At 39.9% G+C, this 19237-nt stretch overlaps 1 protein-coding gene across 5 annotated transcripts in view; it reads right to left on the reverse strand.

The window, feature by feature from the left end:
- The window catches only part of MTA1 (metastasis associated 1), a 75163-nt gene that overhangs the window by 48117 nt on the left and 7809 nt on the right, over positions 1 to 19237 (reverse strand). For all 5 annotated transcript variants that reach the window (XM_040072632.1, XM_040072631.1, XM_040072630.1 and 2 more), the window contains exons 2-5: positions 12257 to 12324; positions 9794 to 9887; positions 2685 to 2811; positions 2451 to 2514 (exon numbers count right to left, since the gene is read on the reverse strand). In XM_040072632.1, the coding sequence (XP_039928566.1) occupies positions 2451 to 2514; positions 2685 to 2811; positions 9794 to 9887; positions 12257 to 12324 (353 nt within the window). The remainder of the gene's footprint in view (positions 1 to 2450; positions 2515 to 2684; positions 2812 to 9793; positions 9888 to 12256; positions 12325 to 19237) is intronic.

A 19237-nucleotide genomic window follows, 5' to 3' on the forward strand; every position in this document is an offset into this window, starting at 1 on the left:
AATGGTTACTTCACTGAACCTTGCAAACTTACTTTCATGTATTTGATATATTTTAACTAGAAAACATTTTATTTTTAGGGGGCTACCAAAAGGAACAGATATGCCAGACATCTGCTCAGCAGGCAAATTCACACAAGCCTCTGGATATAGCCAGGCAGAGCAGTAAAATAGATGGTACATTCAAAATAGTTTCCTGCAGAATAGGGAAATCTAGTACTTTTACCATAATTGGCTATGCCCTTCTCTTGATCTCCATGGGAATTAAGTGTCTATAGAAAATTCAGGTTTTCTATTTGGTTTTTCTTCCCCTCTCTCCTGCTATTCCTCACCCCTGCTATAAACCCAATTTTACTAGGCACAGTAAAAGAGTTGGTGCTGGTCCCCTTCAGCCTGCTTTCCAAATGTAACACGGCAATCTTCCTGAGGAAGACGACAGAGAGAGGGTGGAGGAGGAGAACTGAGATAACAAAAATGTAATTTTGCTATGCTTACTATCTCCCTAAAAATTTCTGTCTGGATGTTTAACCTGCTTCAAGGCAGACAGTCTTGGGCTGAAAGCCTACTTTTACTGGTCATAACATTTAGGAAATCAAATACCAGATTCCCTAGAACTGCTTAGGCTTTACTGACAGAAGCCATGTTAGAAAAAGAGGAACCACACTGAAACATTTTGAAAGCAAAGGATGGATTAAGAACAGAAGGCATGGGGAAAGAAGAAACAGTTCAAAAAAAAAAACCATCCAGTGTTAGGAACCCATTGGGCAACAACAACTATCTCCTTTTCTTAATTTCTTTACCCTCCACCCAAGCACATTTGTGTTCCTGAGCTTTTAATTTCTTTACCATCTGTCCAAGTTAGTTCACACCATAGCAAAATGCCATGCTAAGTGACAGGACACATTCAGGGAACTTTCTCATTTTGTGAAATCTTTAAGTGCCTGCACAGTTCCAAAAATAACCCACATCACTCATCTTGCATTTTGGAAGTTCAAAAGGATGGGGAAAAAAAAAATCTTTTTATGTGCCTACATCTGCAACTGAGCATTGCATGATTAGAGGAAAGCATCTCCCTTCAGTCTCAGCACACCTACCTGTAACACCAGTGGTAATAAAAACATGTTGGGAGCAACTGCGAACAAACACTACTTAAGAGCTGGGTACTAGAAATCCCGAAATAATTTCAGTTTGATTAACTTTTGCTTTCAAACTGGCATATCTTGGGCTGCTAGCTGGTTACAAGCACTGCTGAAATACCACGTCCCTTGTTTGATGCTCTGCCATTTGGCAGCCTTCAGCAGAGCCGACATTTTTTGGTTTCACATTCCAAAGAGAAACTCAACTATTTAATCCCTGTGTTTTGTTTAAAATTCTCTTAAACTAAAGTATCAGATTAAAACCAATCTTATGCTTAAATAAATACTGAAGAAAGCTACAAAAGTGTTTAAAAAGAAAGCCCAGCTATGAGAGAGACTGTAGTATGCTCCTTGCAAAAAATGGCCCATTTTCTCCTTTCTTAAGGGCTAGTAATGGCCATCACCCTACTGTTTTTAATTACAGGATTTCCTCTTTTGTACAACATCTCAGTGTTTTCAAATGCAAATTATTTGCTTGCAGATGTGTTCAAATAATAATATCCTGAAGTTCTTTGCTAATCTCCACAGTAAATTTCTCACAGATTGTCAGATTCCAAGACTCTCTAACCCAGCTGGCAGCCAGAGGTTTAGCCACAATTAAAGGTCTAGAAATAAAACTTTTTAAAAAACCACAACAGTAATTTTTTAAAATCACAAAATGCCTGAAAAAGTAAAGACCAGTATTTACATTCTGAATGGTGTTTAACTGTACAAGGCAATTCAGTTTCAAGTGTGTGGTCTGAGATACCTTTAAAGAGACAGACTGGGTAAATTTCTGTCAGATGTCACCTCACAAGCAATTATTCAAGGATTTAAGTGTCAGTGGTGGCATATGAAGGACTCCAAATAAGTATTTTGAACAGTGAACTCAAAAACCAGGAAACTAAGCTCCTCAAAAATCTGAGGCAAGATCAAGCTTAAAGCACATTAACATAAATCTGTGTGATTTCAGGACAAAGCTAATATAGAGAAGCACAGCTAGCTGGCTTCCTCTTTTCCTCTACAGTTACTGCATCTCCCAGAGCATCAGCCTCCAGGTTGGAACTCCCAGCCCTGCCACAATGAGCAAACTGGGCTCTCTTTACAGAAGGAAAGGCAGGTCACTGTCACACAGGGATGTAATCACAAGGTCTGGCCCCCAGAACCACAAAGTTTTATGCAAAATGAAGACTGTACAGAGCCTAAAGCTTCCCACTGTCAATGCCCAGTACATGCAGAAATGAAAGAATTCTTTTTAGAAAACTTGCAAATAGGCACCAAACCTAAACTGTGCCAGAATAAATTGTTCAAGCTTTATAAGCACAAAATGGTTCCTACCTCCCGTTCCAGATACGATTTAAGGGATTCTGTCTCATTTAACAGAGTAACGCTGCATTTGCCTCTAAAAAAAGAGAAACATGTCTCATGAAAAAAAAACATCTTAAATGCTCATGTGATTCACAAGATGGTATTACTGAAGTTGTACACAGAACTTGATCTTACACTGAAGAGTACTTGAAAAATAACAATGCTGTGTGATTTTTCAATAAAATGGAAGAAATCAGTCATTACCTAATGTGTGTGGCTGGAAGAGATTCCAGCTGTCGTGAGAGAAACAACTCACGATGTCGTAGCTGATGCTTCTGTTTCTCTGGTAAATCAACCATTTCTGGATTTTCCATTTCTTCTTCCATTTCTCCTAGTCATAAGGAGACAAAATTGATCAAGAACAAGACAAGCATCGACTTTGAGCAAGTCAGAATGACCTGCTCCAAAACCTTTGCTTAATAACAAACTTTAATCAGACTAAATGTAACATTTTGGCCAATTGAACAATTACATAATTAGTACAGATCCTTGAAACAATGCCTGTGAACTGTATTTATTCACCACCACCATCAAATCATCCCAGGCAGACACAGCTCCCACCAAGCTGAAAGTCACACATATTTGCTACCAACACAGAAGTTCTGTGGAGACAGAGGAGCTTTCAGTGCACCAGATTCATCAGGCAAAAGCAGACACACAATGAGCGAGGCAAAGTGAAGTCTTTTCTCTTTGCCAGGCACCAGTTATTGTAAACCCTACTCCTCTTTCAGGACATCATACTGTCCCTTCCCAGCTTTTACAGCTTCTACAGGAAACACCCACTGGAAAGGGCAGTTTATTTAATTCCTGTTATTTTGTACTCTCCTCACCCCAACCACAGCCACAAGATTAACTGGAATGTAACCAAGTGCCTGAGGCCACTCCTGCCATCCTCCTTAGCCTAACACACCACACACATCCAACTGCAACGCTCCTGCATTGCAGCAGCCTGGATCCACCATCCCTGCCTTGGAGCTAGCCAATCTCCATGCAACCAGCTCTCAAACACGCACCGAAGTAAATGCATGAAATCCCACCCACGCTGACACGCAACTGATCCCAAACATCTTCAAGCACCTTTCTTTTAAGAAATAAATCGTATGTTTTGTGTTTGTTAAGAAGTATCCTGCCAGTTTTACCAGTTAAAACTGTAAAGGGCAAAATACTCCAAGAAAAAAACTCCAACGATCCTCCATGATGAATGACTGAGAAAGAAGAGATCACACTTTTCCCTTCTCTAAGAAATTAATGCAGTTACTCGCATTTTACAAAACCACAGGCAAAGTTTCCCAGACTGTAGTAGAATGAGCTGTAAAGCCTCATGCATGAATCGTAAAAATCTAATTTTACAGCAGCATTACTCTCAAAGAGCAGCCTTATGCCTGCAGCTTAATTCAACAGTTGTTGCCAAAAAACATTTCTAGTGAGAAACACATACAGGAACAGTTATGATTTATATACTCTTAAGATTCGTTAACTAAAATCCCCACAGTTATCCCAAAAATAAAGCAAACATCTCCATTTTATAAAACACAAAAATTGCATTTCGTTTTAAATAGACCACCATTATTTCAAAGGTGGTGACAAAAAATTATGTACCCTTCAGGTTGCCCACAATTTATCACCGTTTTACTGCCCTGAAAAAAAGACCTGCAGTTCATTTGCCTGTCAGGTAGGCTGCTCCAGCAAGGAAAGAAAAGAAGAGCATCATAATTAAACCAGACTTCAAGATGCAATAGCTGCTACACCACATGAGCTGTTAACCATACAGCAGCATGTACTTAAGTTTTAATATTTTCCTGGGAACTTGAGCACCAAATTTACATTTGTTGCACACTTTCATGGGTCTGCAATTTATTTACTGAAGTGGATTCTGTTTCAGTTGAAAATTAATATTGTGATTGCTATCCTACACTAAATATACCAGTAGCAATTCACGAACAATCCAGCAAGTTCCAAGCTCGTTTGCCTGAAAATTGAAGGATGCACAAAGGAAAAGGGAATTCATGCTTGTAGTTACAGCAGCTTTTGGAAATGACAGTAGAGCACTGTGTAATGTAGGGAAAATACAAGGAGCAACCTAAAATACTTAGTATCTTCAGTATATTTGATGGCCTACAGCTTTTAGAAATTAGATTTTTCTAAAAAGTATGTCAACCCCTTCGTGCCAATGAAATCTACAGACAAAATGAAAGCACTCAGCACAATCAAATTAATCCCAGGGACTGCATCCCTTCAGGTAGGCTTGACTACCAAGTAGTATTTAATTTTAGTGCCTTGCTTTTGTAATAAAATACAGAAGGTGGAGAACATACATGTTCTTATGGCAACTCTGCTATGAACAGCCTCTCAAAACCAAAAAGCACAATACATTTCTTAAAAACAGACAGACATTTCTAGAGGTGACAAACAACTCCCTCACACACAGCAGTAAAACTGTCACAGCACTCCCAGACAGAGGTAGAAACATTCCAAGAAATAACAAACAAACCTATATGAACACTGTCCCTCCTCTTTCACAGCCATGATTTAGCATTAAAAAAAAAAACAGACCTGACCAATGCACTGGGAACCAAGGGATGGAGGAGAGAAGGTCTGGATCTGGAACAGGAACCTCTCCCTCACTGGGGTCAAGCAAAAGCTGCTTGGACAAAAAGCACCCAGTGACACCTCAGAGCCCACTGACACCTCACCCAGACAGCACAGGCTAAGTCAGACTATGAACCACAACAGGGGCTGTCCCAGCCCCAGGACAAGTCTGACATGACTGCATTTCACCTTCCCACAGCTCACCCACTCACACTAACTGCACCAAACGCCACCATCAAGAACAGTGACCTCAGAGGGAAAAAAAAAAAAAAAAGTTTTTAAAAATAGAAATATATTTATAAGACATCCAAGAAATCTTTTCAGAAAGATTTGCCTGCATTTTTTACAGTAGTGTGGAATAAGTGGTATGGGAATACACGAGGTGCAGTACATTGGGACTTCAGTGCTCTCATAAAGCCTTATTTCAAAATTAATCTTTCTGCTTGATAGATGTGCCTGTGCAGATTTGAAACTAAACATTTAATCTTAATACAAACAGTAATATATCAGCTATGCAGCGGTAGCCAGTGGAATGCTGCAAGAAGTGTATTAGATTAAGTATTATTTGATATTTAATGGCAGAATCATTAATAGCACATTAACAAAGCTTGAAGATGACTTCTATTGGGAACAAGAGATAGGCAGATTAGGCACAAACAGCAAGACTTGTGTGAAAGCTAACATATACAGGGAAAATAATTAGAAAGAGTAAACTTTGAGTTGGCAGGAGAAACCCAGGAGGCAGTCATTGTAATTTAAAATGACTGGGTGTGTGAGATGTGAAATTAAACATCAATATTTGCTAGGCACGAGAAAGAATAGCAATTTGCTATAGATCAGATTGGGCACTCCAGAGCATCAAAAGCAGAAAGCAGCAGCTCCTTCTCTGCATTAGGGGTGTCATACAAGTAGCCAATGACAGTATTCAGAAAGGCACAAAGGTAAACAAGACACAGAAATCAGGTTTAGAGAGCCCCCAAGGTTTACCAGCTTGGGAAACAGTCTGCAGTAACAGAAGAATTAGTTAGCATGGTTATAACTAACAAACTAAGGTAAAGAATAAAGAGTGGGGCCAAATCATTGGGAAACAAATGTAAACAAAAAGTAAAACCCATGTAAGTGACCTGCACAATAGCTCCTTCAGCAGCAAAGGAAGCTGCCAACACTGCCTGCTTTAACAGCTTAACTAAAGACCTTGGAGGAACATTCTAGAAATGCTGCATTTGAATAAATTAAAATACAACACCAGGTTCCTTCTCCCAGGTTCAGTTTCAAATGGTTTGTATGAAGCTGTAGTCTTATTCCTTTTTTCTCTACCAAAAATTCAGATAGTGACTTGTAGCTGTAGAAAACATAGAGGAAGTTCTACCAGGCAGAAATCCTTACACCCTGACACTTCAGAAGGAGTTTGGACATTATCAATGTGGATCCCCTGCCACAAAGTTCTGGTGATCACCTCTTGAGGCCACAGCCACTATTTCAGGGAGCAAACAGACACTCCTTTGGACACTTTATTCTTCCCTCATCACACCACTCCCAAAGAGAAAAACCACAGTTCCCTCCTCTCAGCAACAACTGAGCCACTGTGCCATTGGTGGATATATGAACTGGACTCCTCTTAAGTCTGCATGTGTGGTAGGAGAAAATAGAGGAGAATAAAATGAAAGAAACAAAAAGAGCTAATTCAGGAAGCTATTGTCAAACTTCATTTAGACTGGTGTTATTTAAAATGTAAAAAAAATTCTCAATTAAATTCCCTACCTCTTTAGGCACACCGGTATCATGCAAAAAATTTATTTTCAGAAGCTTTGGCACTTCCAACACCAAGCTGCCACGTGTGCCAGAGAGCACCTGCTGAAAACCAACCATAAATCTGCCAATCCAGACAGCACTAAGTCAATTCCCCAACCACTACCAACTGGTCAGTCATCGCTGCAAATATTTAAATAATTATAAAAAACTGTGTAAGACATTATATAAAGAAAACACATAGTGACAGCATCCAACAACAGGTCGAGGAGTGAAGTATCTTTTCCATCTCTCTTCACACACTCCGTTGTTTACCAGAGAAAAACAGTTTAGTTACTCCACTTGCTTCCCAACAAAAAGGCTGTAAGTATTCAAAATAGTGATTTTGAATTCTCAAATTCTGTTTGCGAAGTGTATTTGTTGAGCATGTTCAGACAAAAGCTGTGTCACTACAAGAAACATTATTAATATGGAAATTTAAAGAGAAATCTTGTTTTAAAGTCTCTCAGCAAGAACTTAAAACTGTGTCTTACTGGTGAAGCAAGTTCATTTCAGAAACAGTTGGAGAAATTCCCTAGAATAATTTGTGAGGTGATTAAAGAGGCTTATGAATAAAAAGCACTAACAATGTAAGGAAGACATCATAAGGCTGAAAGATTTATAGGACAGCCCAGACAAGCTTTACATCATATGATAAAAATAGCAAGATCACAGATCAAATCCAAGAATCAGGTTACATACATCAGGTGCTAATTTATAGTCACCAACTACAGAATAAGGTGCTTCCAACACATTTCTCCGTATACAGACTTATGAGAAAAGACATTTCAGACTCGCCTGTTTCAGATATCTGATGGATCATCCAACCTAAAGTGGCTTTTTTAATTTTTTTTAACTTCAAAACATTAATTTTACAATTACATCTTTTTCCTTCCTTTATTGGAAGAGTCAAAAAATATCAAAATATCCATACAATTTTTCCATTTAGGCCCTGGCTGTATCTCCCCATTGCTTAGCTCACTCACTGCACTGATCTCAACAGTAGGTCTAAAATAAAGGCATCTTAAACAGAAGACTCTGTGAATCCAGAAATGTCTGCAGTCAGAAAGCTCCATTAATCAGCTGAACAAAGGCAGTTAAAAGATCAGCGATGCAGACACGTACATCTACTGCAAATGCATCAAAATGAGGCAACAGGAGACTTTATGGAAATGAACCCAAAGTCACTGACAGTGTGGAATATCTGTACTAGAACCTTAACATCTACAAAATTTAATTCTGTTATATCATGCAGGATACTGATTCTTTTTTCAGAGTAAAGAACTAATGGCTGTCCAAAAAGCTTAATTTTTCTCTCTTCTCCTTTCTTATGAAGAACAGAAACCACAGAGCAGAACATCTATCTAAATAAATGAAAGTCATTCAGTACCAATTTTATTCTGCACCAGAAAGAAAGATACTGGAGAAAATGCTAGTTACTAATGAAATTTACTCTAAGAGGCAGACTCACTTGTCTCTGGTCACTCTATTAATAGGATTTTGCTATAGAAGAATTTTCCCACCTTTCAAACAACACGTATGAACAATGAATCATTTGTTCGTATTAAAAAAAAAAAAACAACCAAACAAAACCACACTTAGATTTCTTATCATGAAGAGAAATCAGCACTTGCAGGTTCAAAGAGCATTTATGTGGGTTCAAATATTTTTGATTTTCATTCTCAGATATGTGTTTCTGTGAATCCTTCCCACCTGCTTCCTTTACTGAACCCAGTGAAGTGAGACACAGATGAAGGAATCAATAGCTATGTTGTTTATGGTGGAGCTCCTACTGAGCTTCAGGATCCTCAAATAAAATAAATACTGCTGCACTGAAGGGATCTCAAAAAAGCTTTGCCTGCCATCACAGTTCTGTGGCACAGCAAACTGTCCTCTCAACACCATGATCTCTTTTCAAGGTATGGCTGCAATGGAGGGATCATTTGGACAGACTACAACAGCAAATACTCAAATTTATCAATAAGGGACTCATTTTGCTGCATCTTTTCCCCAACAGCATTAAAGCAGTGAGAACACAACAAGCCATTATATTCGTTGCTAAAACTGAGTATCTGATTGAATCAACCCCCGGATCACTCTATTGATACACACACCAAGAAGCACAATAAAGAACAGTGATGCTTGCCAGCTAAATCACAGTTCTGACATGCCCATATCTGATTGCTTCTCTCTCATTTATATGTGATGTGCCCTGAATTACAAAGATTCGTAAGACTGTCCATGCTTTTTGCTAAATTTCAAGCAATCTGAACAGCTACACCTCACACACACACTGCTGTTCACAAGAGAACAACAGTTTAGTTACTCCACTTGCTCCCCAACAAAAAAGGGCTTTAAGTATTCAAAATAGTGATTTTGAATTCTCAAATTGTTTTTTTCAAAGTGTATTTGCTGAGCATGTTCAGACAAAAGCTGTGTCACTACATGAAATATTATTAATATTGAAATTTAAAGAGAAATCCTGTTAGTCAGGTTTCAAGCTGGCCATGTTTCAAGTTGCTTTCCCATAATCATTCCACTTGATTCACTCAAATAATGTTTGAGGGGTTTTTTTAATATACAAAACCAAACCAAATAATTCATGAAAGTTGATATTAACAGGGAGAATACTTTCTCTCACCCAAAAAATTTAAAAAAAAATTATTTCTGTGGAGCAAATACGATGTCTTTACTCAGCCCTAACTAAAAACTTCTGTCTTGCCCCCACCAAAATCAAACCATGCACAAACCAATTAAAAGGTTTAAGATAGGGGGAAAACAAAAAAAATTGTCAGCCAAACAAGTAACGCAAATTGCTAAAGATGACTACAGAAAAAAAACCACATTTAAGATACTGATAGCTGAAATATCAAAGTTGTCCCCAGGTTTGACAGCTTTGTGCAGAAGCAATGTCATTTGAACACAAAGCAGCTTACTTGCATGTTTGTCTGCCAGTACAATGAGCGTGCTTGAGATGTCTCTCCTCCTGTAGAAACACACCACCTTCGCTTCCACGTTTCCATTGGCAGTCTGAAACAGGGAACAGAAGGAAAAACTGACCACTAACCAAGAGCAGAACTGCTCACTCTGAACCAGGGACTTCATAAATGATCGGGAATTTTGCACAAGAGCTACACAGCGTCTGCTTTCAGCACCTCCAGCTGCACATATTATCTGACACACAAACTCCAGCATGATCCATTCCAGGGGAGGGAAATTCCAGGCAGTTTGGCCCTGCCCTCCTAATGGTTCCTGTGCAATCACCACTTTTAAGTTGCAGATGTTTTAAGGGGAGACAAACAAACTTACCTGCCATTGCAGCATATTACCAGCCACTTTGCTATTTTTGAGGTGATGCCTATATTAAGTAATATTCAAATAAATCTTTAAAAACCTAATAAAAAGCCTGTGAAAAATTACAGAATTCAGATCTAGGCTGTTCTTCAAACTCTGCAGGGCAGTAGGAAGGCAAGAAAGAACCCAGCCATTACTACTTTTGCAAAAAAAACGACATGAGATTCTCTGACAGCACTGGTAAGCTAAACAATGACCAACACACAAAAAAATCATTATAGAAAGAGAACCAAAGAAGCTGCACCAGACAATAAACTATTCCTGTGACAATATATGAAAAATGTCAGAATTTTTGAAAGATTATTTACTTAAAACTCTTAAAATGAGATAGGACATCTAATGGTAGATGGCACCTGTCAAACAGTGCAAGTGGCTTTTTACAAACTCTAGGGGAAATAAACCTACCGATTTGTAACAGCCCGAGCCAGTTTACTATCTCTAAAATAAATCAAATAATACAAAAGTAACTTGAGAGTTGTATCCTACTACTGAAGACTCTTTGAAAACCATAATGAAGGCACAGATCCAGAAAGTAAAAGATACAAACTGCCTGCTATGAAGTCTGAAAAAAAGGTTAGACAACCAGTAATACGTCAACAAGGAAACAATCTAAATTGATGTGCATGCTCATTGCTGAGATGTGAATGAAGGAAAAGTTTCAACTTTTATAATACCAGTTTTCCTAACACAAATCTAAAAAAAAAAACCCAAAACCAGACACCACATACACGCACCGATATTTCCCTTGCTTCCCAAAAGTTTTTGGTAGTGTCTCAGAATTTCTGCCCTTTTCTGGTAAATAATTCAGAACTTTTAAATTCTGAGAAACAAAAGTACAAAGGCAGGAAGCATCTCATTCAAACACAGACAGCTTCCATGTAAATTTATCTGATTTATTTAATTGTCAAAATTTCATTTACACTCAGTTAAAAAGGAAATAGAAGAGCTAGGATTCATTTCCACCTGAAAGACCCATTTTAAAGCGTAGGTCAGAGAAATCACAGCTCAAGGAAGAGTTGCACCAAGATAGGGGATCCAAGTTGAAAATTCATATTTTTTTAAAGGTGAGGGGAAGAATGAAAAGGAACAATAAGAGGGGGAAACAACACTTTCCTGGAAAGTGATCAACAAACCTGCACCCTATTAACGGGTAGAATACAGACAGTAATATCTCACAGATAGGGATCCACTGGGAACATTTTAAGAATTCACTCATGTTTCTTTAAGGCAAAAGAGACCTAAAGGTATTTCTGTGAAAGACCTCCATGGGGTTACCAAGGAAGTCCTAACATTCAGATTCTTTATTGCTCAGGAAAATTGGTATATTTTCTCTCCAAGTAACTGTCTGAGAACTACAGGCTCTTCCGTGACTGGCGGCTGAAGAAAAATACCTGATATCAGACAGTTAATGTACACCCACATCCAAAGCAGCAATGTTAAATTCCTTCTGTATGGGCTGCCATAATGTCAATATTAAACCTGTACACGAGGTATGTTTAGGATACAGCTAATGGCTTCCCCTCTCAATCAGGTCAAATTTCATCGCTGAGAACTTCAGCTGGCTTCCCACACAGAAGCCATCATGTTTCCCTGTTCGATCCATTGAAAGGGAATTTGGCAGATGAAAGAGTTCACTGGCCCAAGAGGACAATCGGCAAAGACAAAGTCTGAGCAAGCAGATCACAGCTGCAAACCTTTCTCCTGAGCAAGAGTCTCCCACCAGAAAAATCAAATTAAAGCTCTCCATCCTCTAAGCAAACTTGTATTTTCTTCATATCCAGTGATCCTGGCATGGAAGTGAAGAACTGCAGAAACCTCTAGCCCCAAAGGTGGGAATTTGAGAACGACATACCATTGACACTAACTCCTTTCATACCAAAGGAGAACAAAAGGTCTTAAAGCATTCCAGAAAATTACCAGAGAACAGATGTATTTTTAAGCTTCTAATTACCAGAGAACTACTAAAGAATTGTTTTGATTTTAATCAAATCAAGCAGATCATAAATTCAATTAACTTCAAAGACTTGATGGAAAAAAATGTTTACCTTATTGAGCTCTTCTATTCTTCGTATCAAATAGGGGTTACTTGAAGAATTTTCGAAGTAGACATAATCTGACAAAAAGAAAAAAGACTCTTTAAAATATGAACTGCTAAAAATCAAATCAAAACCTTTATCAGCCTGGAGAGCAAAGCACATGATCTTCCTTCTCTCTCTGATCAGATTATTTCCACTTAGACCACACACCGTTGTCTTTACTTGCTTCCTCTTCTTATCAAAATTCAGCCACTTCCCACCAGCAGTATGTGATATCTCTCTTCCCCTCCAGTTTACAAGTACGGCTCATTTACTTAAAGTACAAACAGTTTCTCTCTCTCATCTTTTTTTCTACTTCCTGATCTTTTACACTTATGTGATCCTAGAATGCCCTCAACAAAACTCCATATCGCTGTCCAGACTGGTATTGTATTTTCAAGCAGGATAAACACTTGTATTTTCAAGCAGGATAAACACTTGTATTTTCAAGCAGGATAAACACCTAAAGTTAAAGGAAAAAACCCAAGTTCTTTACCAAAGGTAGTGCCTTCAGACAAAAAAAATAAGAAAAAAAAAAAAAATCACAAAAACATGCATCATGCAGGAATGCCATATAAATTATTTGGAATTAAGGAACTCCAAGCTTAAGCACCCCTTAAAAAAACAGATGCCCAGGAGTTCTCAACAGCTTGGCCTTTCTGTCCCAATACTCCAGGAGCCAAACCCTAAGCCTGAACAAAGAGGGGGCTGAATCCACCTCCCCGCTGACAAGGTGCTGACCTTGCACACAGATCTGACAATTCCTTCCAGGACTATCGAAGACGATTTCCCTCCAGATTTCCCAGCTCATTTGTGTTTGGAACAAAACACCCGTAGCCTCCAGGCACGCCTCAGGTGATTTTTTTGCAACGCTTACATTACCATGATGCTCAGCCGGTGTCCGCCCTCTGTAAATAGGGACAGCTACTGAGGGTTACCCTCAAACCCCCTGAAATCCTTGCTAAAAGGGCTGTGGAAAGCACAGATACTGTTCTCCCCAGCCCAGAGGAAGGAAGATGTCCCCCAAAGGTCTCTGCTCCTGGAAAAACTGCACCGGGAGAGTGAAGGGAACCCCATTTATCTGTGGGCTGACCAGACAGACACCAGGGCATTTATCCATCACAGCCCTTCCACCTGCTCTGTGTAACAACCCTCGAGCTGCGGACACACCTTTTTTCAAACTGCTGCTTACAGCCCGTCATCCATAGGTCTCCCAGGATTTACAGACTTGTTGCGTGGGACACGAGCACAGCAGTGACCGCCGGGCAAATGACCCCAAGGAAGCTGCTCCTGCGCTACCTGCAACCAACCCAAGTGCCCTCTTGCACGTTCAATGGGGCTGGCGGCCTTAGGAGAGATTCACTAAGCAGGAATCCCAGGGGTTACAATCCCAAGAGCAACAGTTCTTAACAATTCTATTTTCCAAACTCTTGTCAAAAAAGTGTGGTGTTGTCAAGACACCTCGCTAATGAAGTCCCAACCTGGTCTGGGTTGTAGTGACAAGCCAAGAGTTTCAATGCTTATGCTCAGCACGAGTCTCGGGTTACCCAACCATAGAGTGTAACCAGAGCTAAGAATCACTGAAATAGCACACCCAGTTTTTGATATTTTTATGCATCCTGAGCTCCAGGCCTCTCAGACTGATCTTCAGCCATCTTCACACATGCTAACAAGTGTCTAAGTGACTCCAAAACTTTCTTTCCCAACTGCAAGAGTTAGTTCCTCTTAAATAGCACATCCTTGCAGCCTTTAAACTGGTGGAAAGTCTCAAGTGAGAAATAGAGTTTGGACATCTGGTTTGTAGAAAACTTTGTGGGTTGATACCAGAAATGGTTAAAAAACCCAAGTAACTAGATCCTAAATTTCCATTCCCAAACACTGGCTCTGAGCAGCACATCAAACAGGAAACAACAGGCTCAACGTTACTATGACCAACTCTACCAGAAGTCACAAAACCAAACAGATAATTGGCAGCTTCAGCAACAGCTGACTGAAATAACAATGGTGGGCATTAAGCAATTTACTGATCAGCAGAGTAAAGAGAAATTACTTCTCCCACGGCAGAACCACCCATGACCAACAAGGGCACTGCAGTAGAGATGTTGAAGCTTCGAGGTGCCTCTCCAAGCTCACTAACCACTTCTGACTGGAAGGCTCCAACAAGTGAAGAAAGGATGAGTTCTTTCCCTCCAGTAATTCCTACGACAACCAGCTACTCCTCACTTCAAGTACTTTGACTGAGGTAGATGCAAAAAATATTACTTTTGTATACACTGTGCCTGAAAATTTAGAAATTAAAACTAAAGGAAATGTCAATCTATATCTTGAAAATATAACCTTGTCTTTAATCCCCTGAGTGTCAGGTGGCTGCTACAAATGCTCATAAGTTCACACCATTTTTAATCAGCTTTTCGTGTGCATGTACACACACATATTCCCAGAGACACATTTTATACCTCAAGTGAACATTAACTTGATTTTTCAAGTAACTACAGTTTATTGATTGTAAAATCTGGCATGGATTAAAAGAAAGCTTATCATAGATGAATAGTTTAACAAACACCTCACAGTGGTATCCAACAGTACTGAATAATAAATCCCCCCCAACACTGTCTTGGTCAGCAGCAGGAGCATCCCCAGACCCACACTGTGTGACCAACAACTGCAAACCAAGCTCACAGGAGCCACTGTGGTCTGCACACTGCTGGCAGAAAGGCAGAACCAAACCTGTCCCTCAGGATGCTCCAAGAGCTGACACATGACAGTGCAGAGGTGCATTCTTAGGCCAGTGCCAGATGGCTTCACCATGTCAAATCCACAGCCCAGTACATCTCATCCATGTTCTAGATTAATGCCACAGCTATGCTAAGCATTTCACCTTTAGCTATGGGACTAATGGAGACCTATTTCCCATTGCTCAAATTACCTGGAAAAGGGCTTCTTCCTCTCTGCAAGTAATGCAGAGCACACTGCAAATCACGTAACACAAAATAATGCATATCAGAGGAAGTACTTGCATTTTTCATTGAGATTTTAAATACCAGAAGTAAAATCAAAATGCTATGCTGCAGAGAATCATTTGAATTCCTGTTCCACATGTACAACATGGAAATTTTAAGTTCAACAAACCACTCTCCAAACTGATGCCTGGGCTGGTGAGAACACTCCTCTGAAACTGCTCCACAAGCAGCCAAGCCCAAGAAGACTGGTTTTCTGCACAGGAGGTTCCAAGGAGGCACATCACCGGGCCCTATACTCCAAAACACTGTCTTTCTCCTTGAGTAGCTCTTCCACTTCACCTCCAGCTTCCCCCCAATTCATGGAAGCGCACGCTATCTCATACTGCCTACCCAACTAATATTACTCCCTGTTTGCTTTCAGGGCGGTGCCTACAACTGCAGATGCCCGTGCATGCACACACACACACGCAAAATAACAGAAACCTTCCACAGACTCCCAGCAATGCAGATGTTAATGGGAGACATCCCATACGAGCACAACTGCTGGGGTCCTGTACCCTGGACTGAAAGAGGGGATGGGCAAGGAGACAAAATTAGCAAATCTTAAGGGACATCTACAGGGAGATACACATCTCAACTCCTACTAAGAACAGGAAGGAAGAATTCACTAAAACGGAAAATAAGGTCTAGGGACAGAAAAGTAGAACCTGATAGCAAACAAAACAAGTCAGACCATTCAACACAACTATCTATCCTTGCTGATTAATTTGCTTTCCTACTCACAAAAACGAAGAAAAGGACCAGCCTAGAACTGCTCGGCATCACACAGGCATGACATGCCCCCTAACCAATAAAAAGCACATGAAGACAATCCCTCACCATCCAGCTCCCTGAAGAGAGCTTCAACCCCATACCTTCACAACAGCTGTTAGCTTCAGCTCACCATCCCCTGAATTAATCAGCCGTGCATCCATACCACGATCATGATTAATGGCATCACTCATGCATGACACAGTTATCTGTGATCAGGCTACAACAATGACTGAGGAGTGTGGAAATACCAAAACGCAGTAAGGACCATCACACAGATCATCGCCTTCTGACAAACTCAAAATGTAGTTCTTCCCCTAGCTTGTGCTGTTACAGAGCAGAAGTAGCCACATACATAAATCTACCCCAAAAAAAGCCTTTATAGCCCATAACACTTTTTCTGAATATGCACAACACAATTTGCCAGAAAGCAACGTTGTATTACACAGGTAACGACTGAACTGCGAGAACGCACAGACACAAGTACAGCAGCTAAAACCAGAATGACAGCCTACAGACCACAGGAGATGAAAATCTTCCATAAAGGCAGTAAAATAACAGTTCTCAATTCGCAGTTAACATAACAGAATTTCTTTTTGCTCTCATGTGTTTTTAAGACTGCAAGAGAGCTTCCCCCCTGCCTCCTTCATGTCAGCTGCTGCTTATGTCTACATGGAAATGAAAATCAGGAGGGGGTACAGCAAAATAACATACACTGTCTAGAGGTCATATATTTATAAGATTAGACATGTCTGAGCTACCTAATAACCTTATGGGCTTTTAGGTGATCAAGTTGCAAAAATGCCCCAAAGTATTTTTATCCATCCCAACGCACACTTGCCTTTCAAGCTACCAGTGCTTTCTGAGGACTGACCTGGCTGAGTATTCCCGACTCTACCCCCCAAAAGTCTTACACAGGGAGTACTGCACCAGCCTACAGATGTACTCGGGATATGAGGGAAACTGCAGCCTTCCTCTTCCCACACTCACTACCACTGCAGGGTACAATGTGCAATTCCAGACATGAGATAAAGAAGTAACTTCACAGTTGTAAATATTTCGCCTTCCTAACCCATAAAGCTGCTGCTCTGAATTAAAGACAAGCATCAAGAGAGTGCATTAACTTCTGATGACCTGCTTATTTTATAATATATTTTACAGGAAATACGTGCCTCTGCATACTCTGGGCTCTCCAATTCAACTTTGGGACAGTTTCCATTAGTAAGTTCCAGTTTTCAAATTATTCACCAGCTTTGTCCCTAACCTGCCAATCATTTTACATTCTGGATAATACAATCCCTCTTGGTGTGAAAGAGGAGGCTGGAGAGGCAACTCTACAAGTCCTGCAATCTCACCTGGCAGAGAACAAGTTCTACTGCCTTCTGACTTCAAAAAGCAGCATCACTCACAGCAGCAGTCACCTGATAAAATGTTCAGTTACAGAGCAGACAGAGTTTCAACACAGAAAGCATCAGCAGCACAGTATTTTCATTGCCAGAAAGGCAAAACAAAAACGGTTCTTTCTATTGCTGAAGGAATTGTGGGGTCTAATACATCCAGCCATATACACAAACCATGTATTTCCAAATTAATGTCTTTCACAGATCAACAAAGGTATTAAAAGATATACTGTCAGCACAGGCTCAATTAGTATTTACAGGAGAGCAGTATTTGTGGCTACAGTGGATACATAAAGCTGAGGAAGAGGCAGCACGTGCTGAGGCAAATACCACCACTACCACCCAACTCCTTAAAAAAAATGTGGAATTGCCAAGCACACAGGGGTTTAGCAGCGATAAGTTGAAGTACCCCAGTTAAATCAAGCCAGCTTTGCTCTGTTTCTTGAGCAACAATTATATACACATACACATGGTACACAAAATGTTCATGTTATATTTTCTTCCAAATGTGCAAGAATGACAAAGGGACGGCCAATGTTACCTGGCTGTTTTGAGATGTAACCCATGGATCACTTTTTCTGACAGGCCTCCAAAAATTCAGATTCAGTATTACCCAAACCATAACTCAAAGGAGAAGCAATTCATAGCAAGATCCATGTAACAGAACTAGAGATTATGCACAGACCTACAAAAAAGTTTATCCACCTTTATCCATGTCAGCTCTTATAGCAAGAATTATTGCAACAACAACAACGAAAAAAACACCAAAACACCGAACTCTGAAGGACCGATAATAGATACAAACAAAAATTAAATGCCTTCCATACAGGAATCTACTCAAGGTAAGACATAATCTATCTTTTTGAGTAAAAAGAAAAATAAATCCAAGTTAATGACATGCAGCTTGCTTGGACACACTGTTGACTGCTTGCTCCAGTTTACACTCTGAAACATAATGATATTTGGAACTTCCCAGAGGTGTTTTGTTCTTTGTTTTCTACCATGTCAAGAGAGGGGGCAAGAAAAATTCCTGTCCAGCCATCTCATACCATTTTTTGCCTGATTCTTAATGAAACAATGTTTATGCAACTCCATTATCCATGCATTAATTCTTCCCTATTAACTCCTGAACCCTTTGTTCAGACATTTCAGAAACGGACAGAAGTCTCAAAGATAATTAAGTTCTGATCATCATTCTCTATCTTAAAGACATAGATACACAAACTACAGGAGAAAGTGAGAAAGGTAAGACAGAGATATGAAATGGTTCCTGTTTCAGAAACAATTAATAGACTAGGTTTCAAAGTAAATCACTGGAGATTCCAGAGTGTTTGAAGGAATTATCAAAAGTCCTTGCTTTCTGATGCACCTCTCAACTCCACTATTGGCAAGTGCTCCTCAAGGCAGGTCCTGGGCTAGGCTCAATTAACTTCTACTCTAATTCACAATGGCCAGGTATGCTCCCAAGTGTTTCCCCTCTGCCAGGGAAGAAGGCAGGTATTCTGCCTCACAGCAGTAGCCATGGGACTGAAGAGCTCAGCTCTGCATGAGCCACAAAGCTCCTACAGATGCTACCTTTTCCAGTTAAAGTGTAAAATTCCGAAGCAAGGAGAACAGAAGAAAGGGAAGAACCACCTCATGGAAGAAAACCCACAACTTTTAAATTGTCAATGTTCTTATTTCTGTTCCTCACAGCACTGTTGGCTGTTTTCACTTGCAGACATCTGTAGGAAAAAACCAAAGGACAGGAGTGTGCTAGTATTTTTGACAAATGTTATGGG

This window comes from Hirundo rustica, chromosome 9, assembly GCF_015227805.2.
Source record: "Hirundo rustica isolate bHirRus1 chromosome 9, bHirRus1.pri.v3, whole genome shotgun sequence".
Classification (NCBI taxonomy): Eukaryota; Metazoa; Chordata; class Aves; order Passeriformes; family Hirundinidae; genus Hirundo; species Hirundo rustica.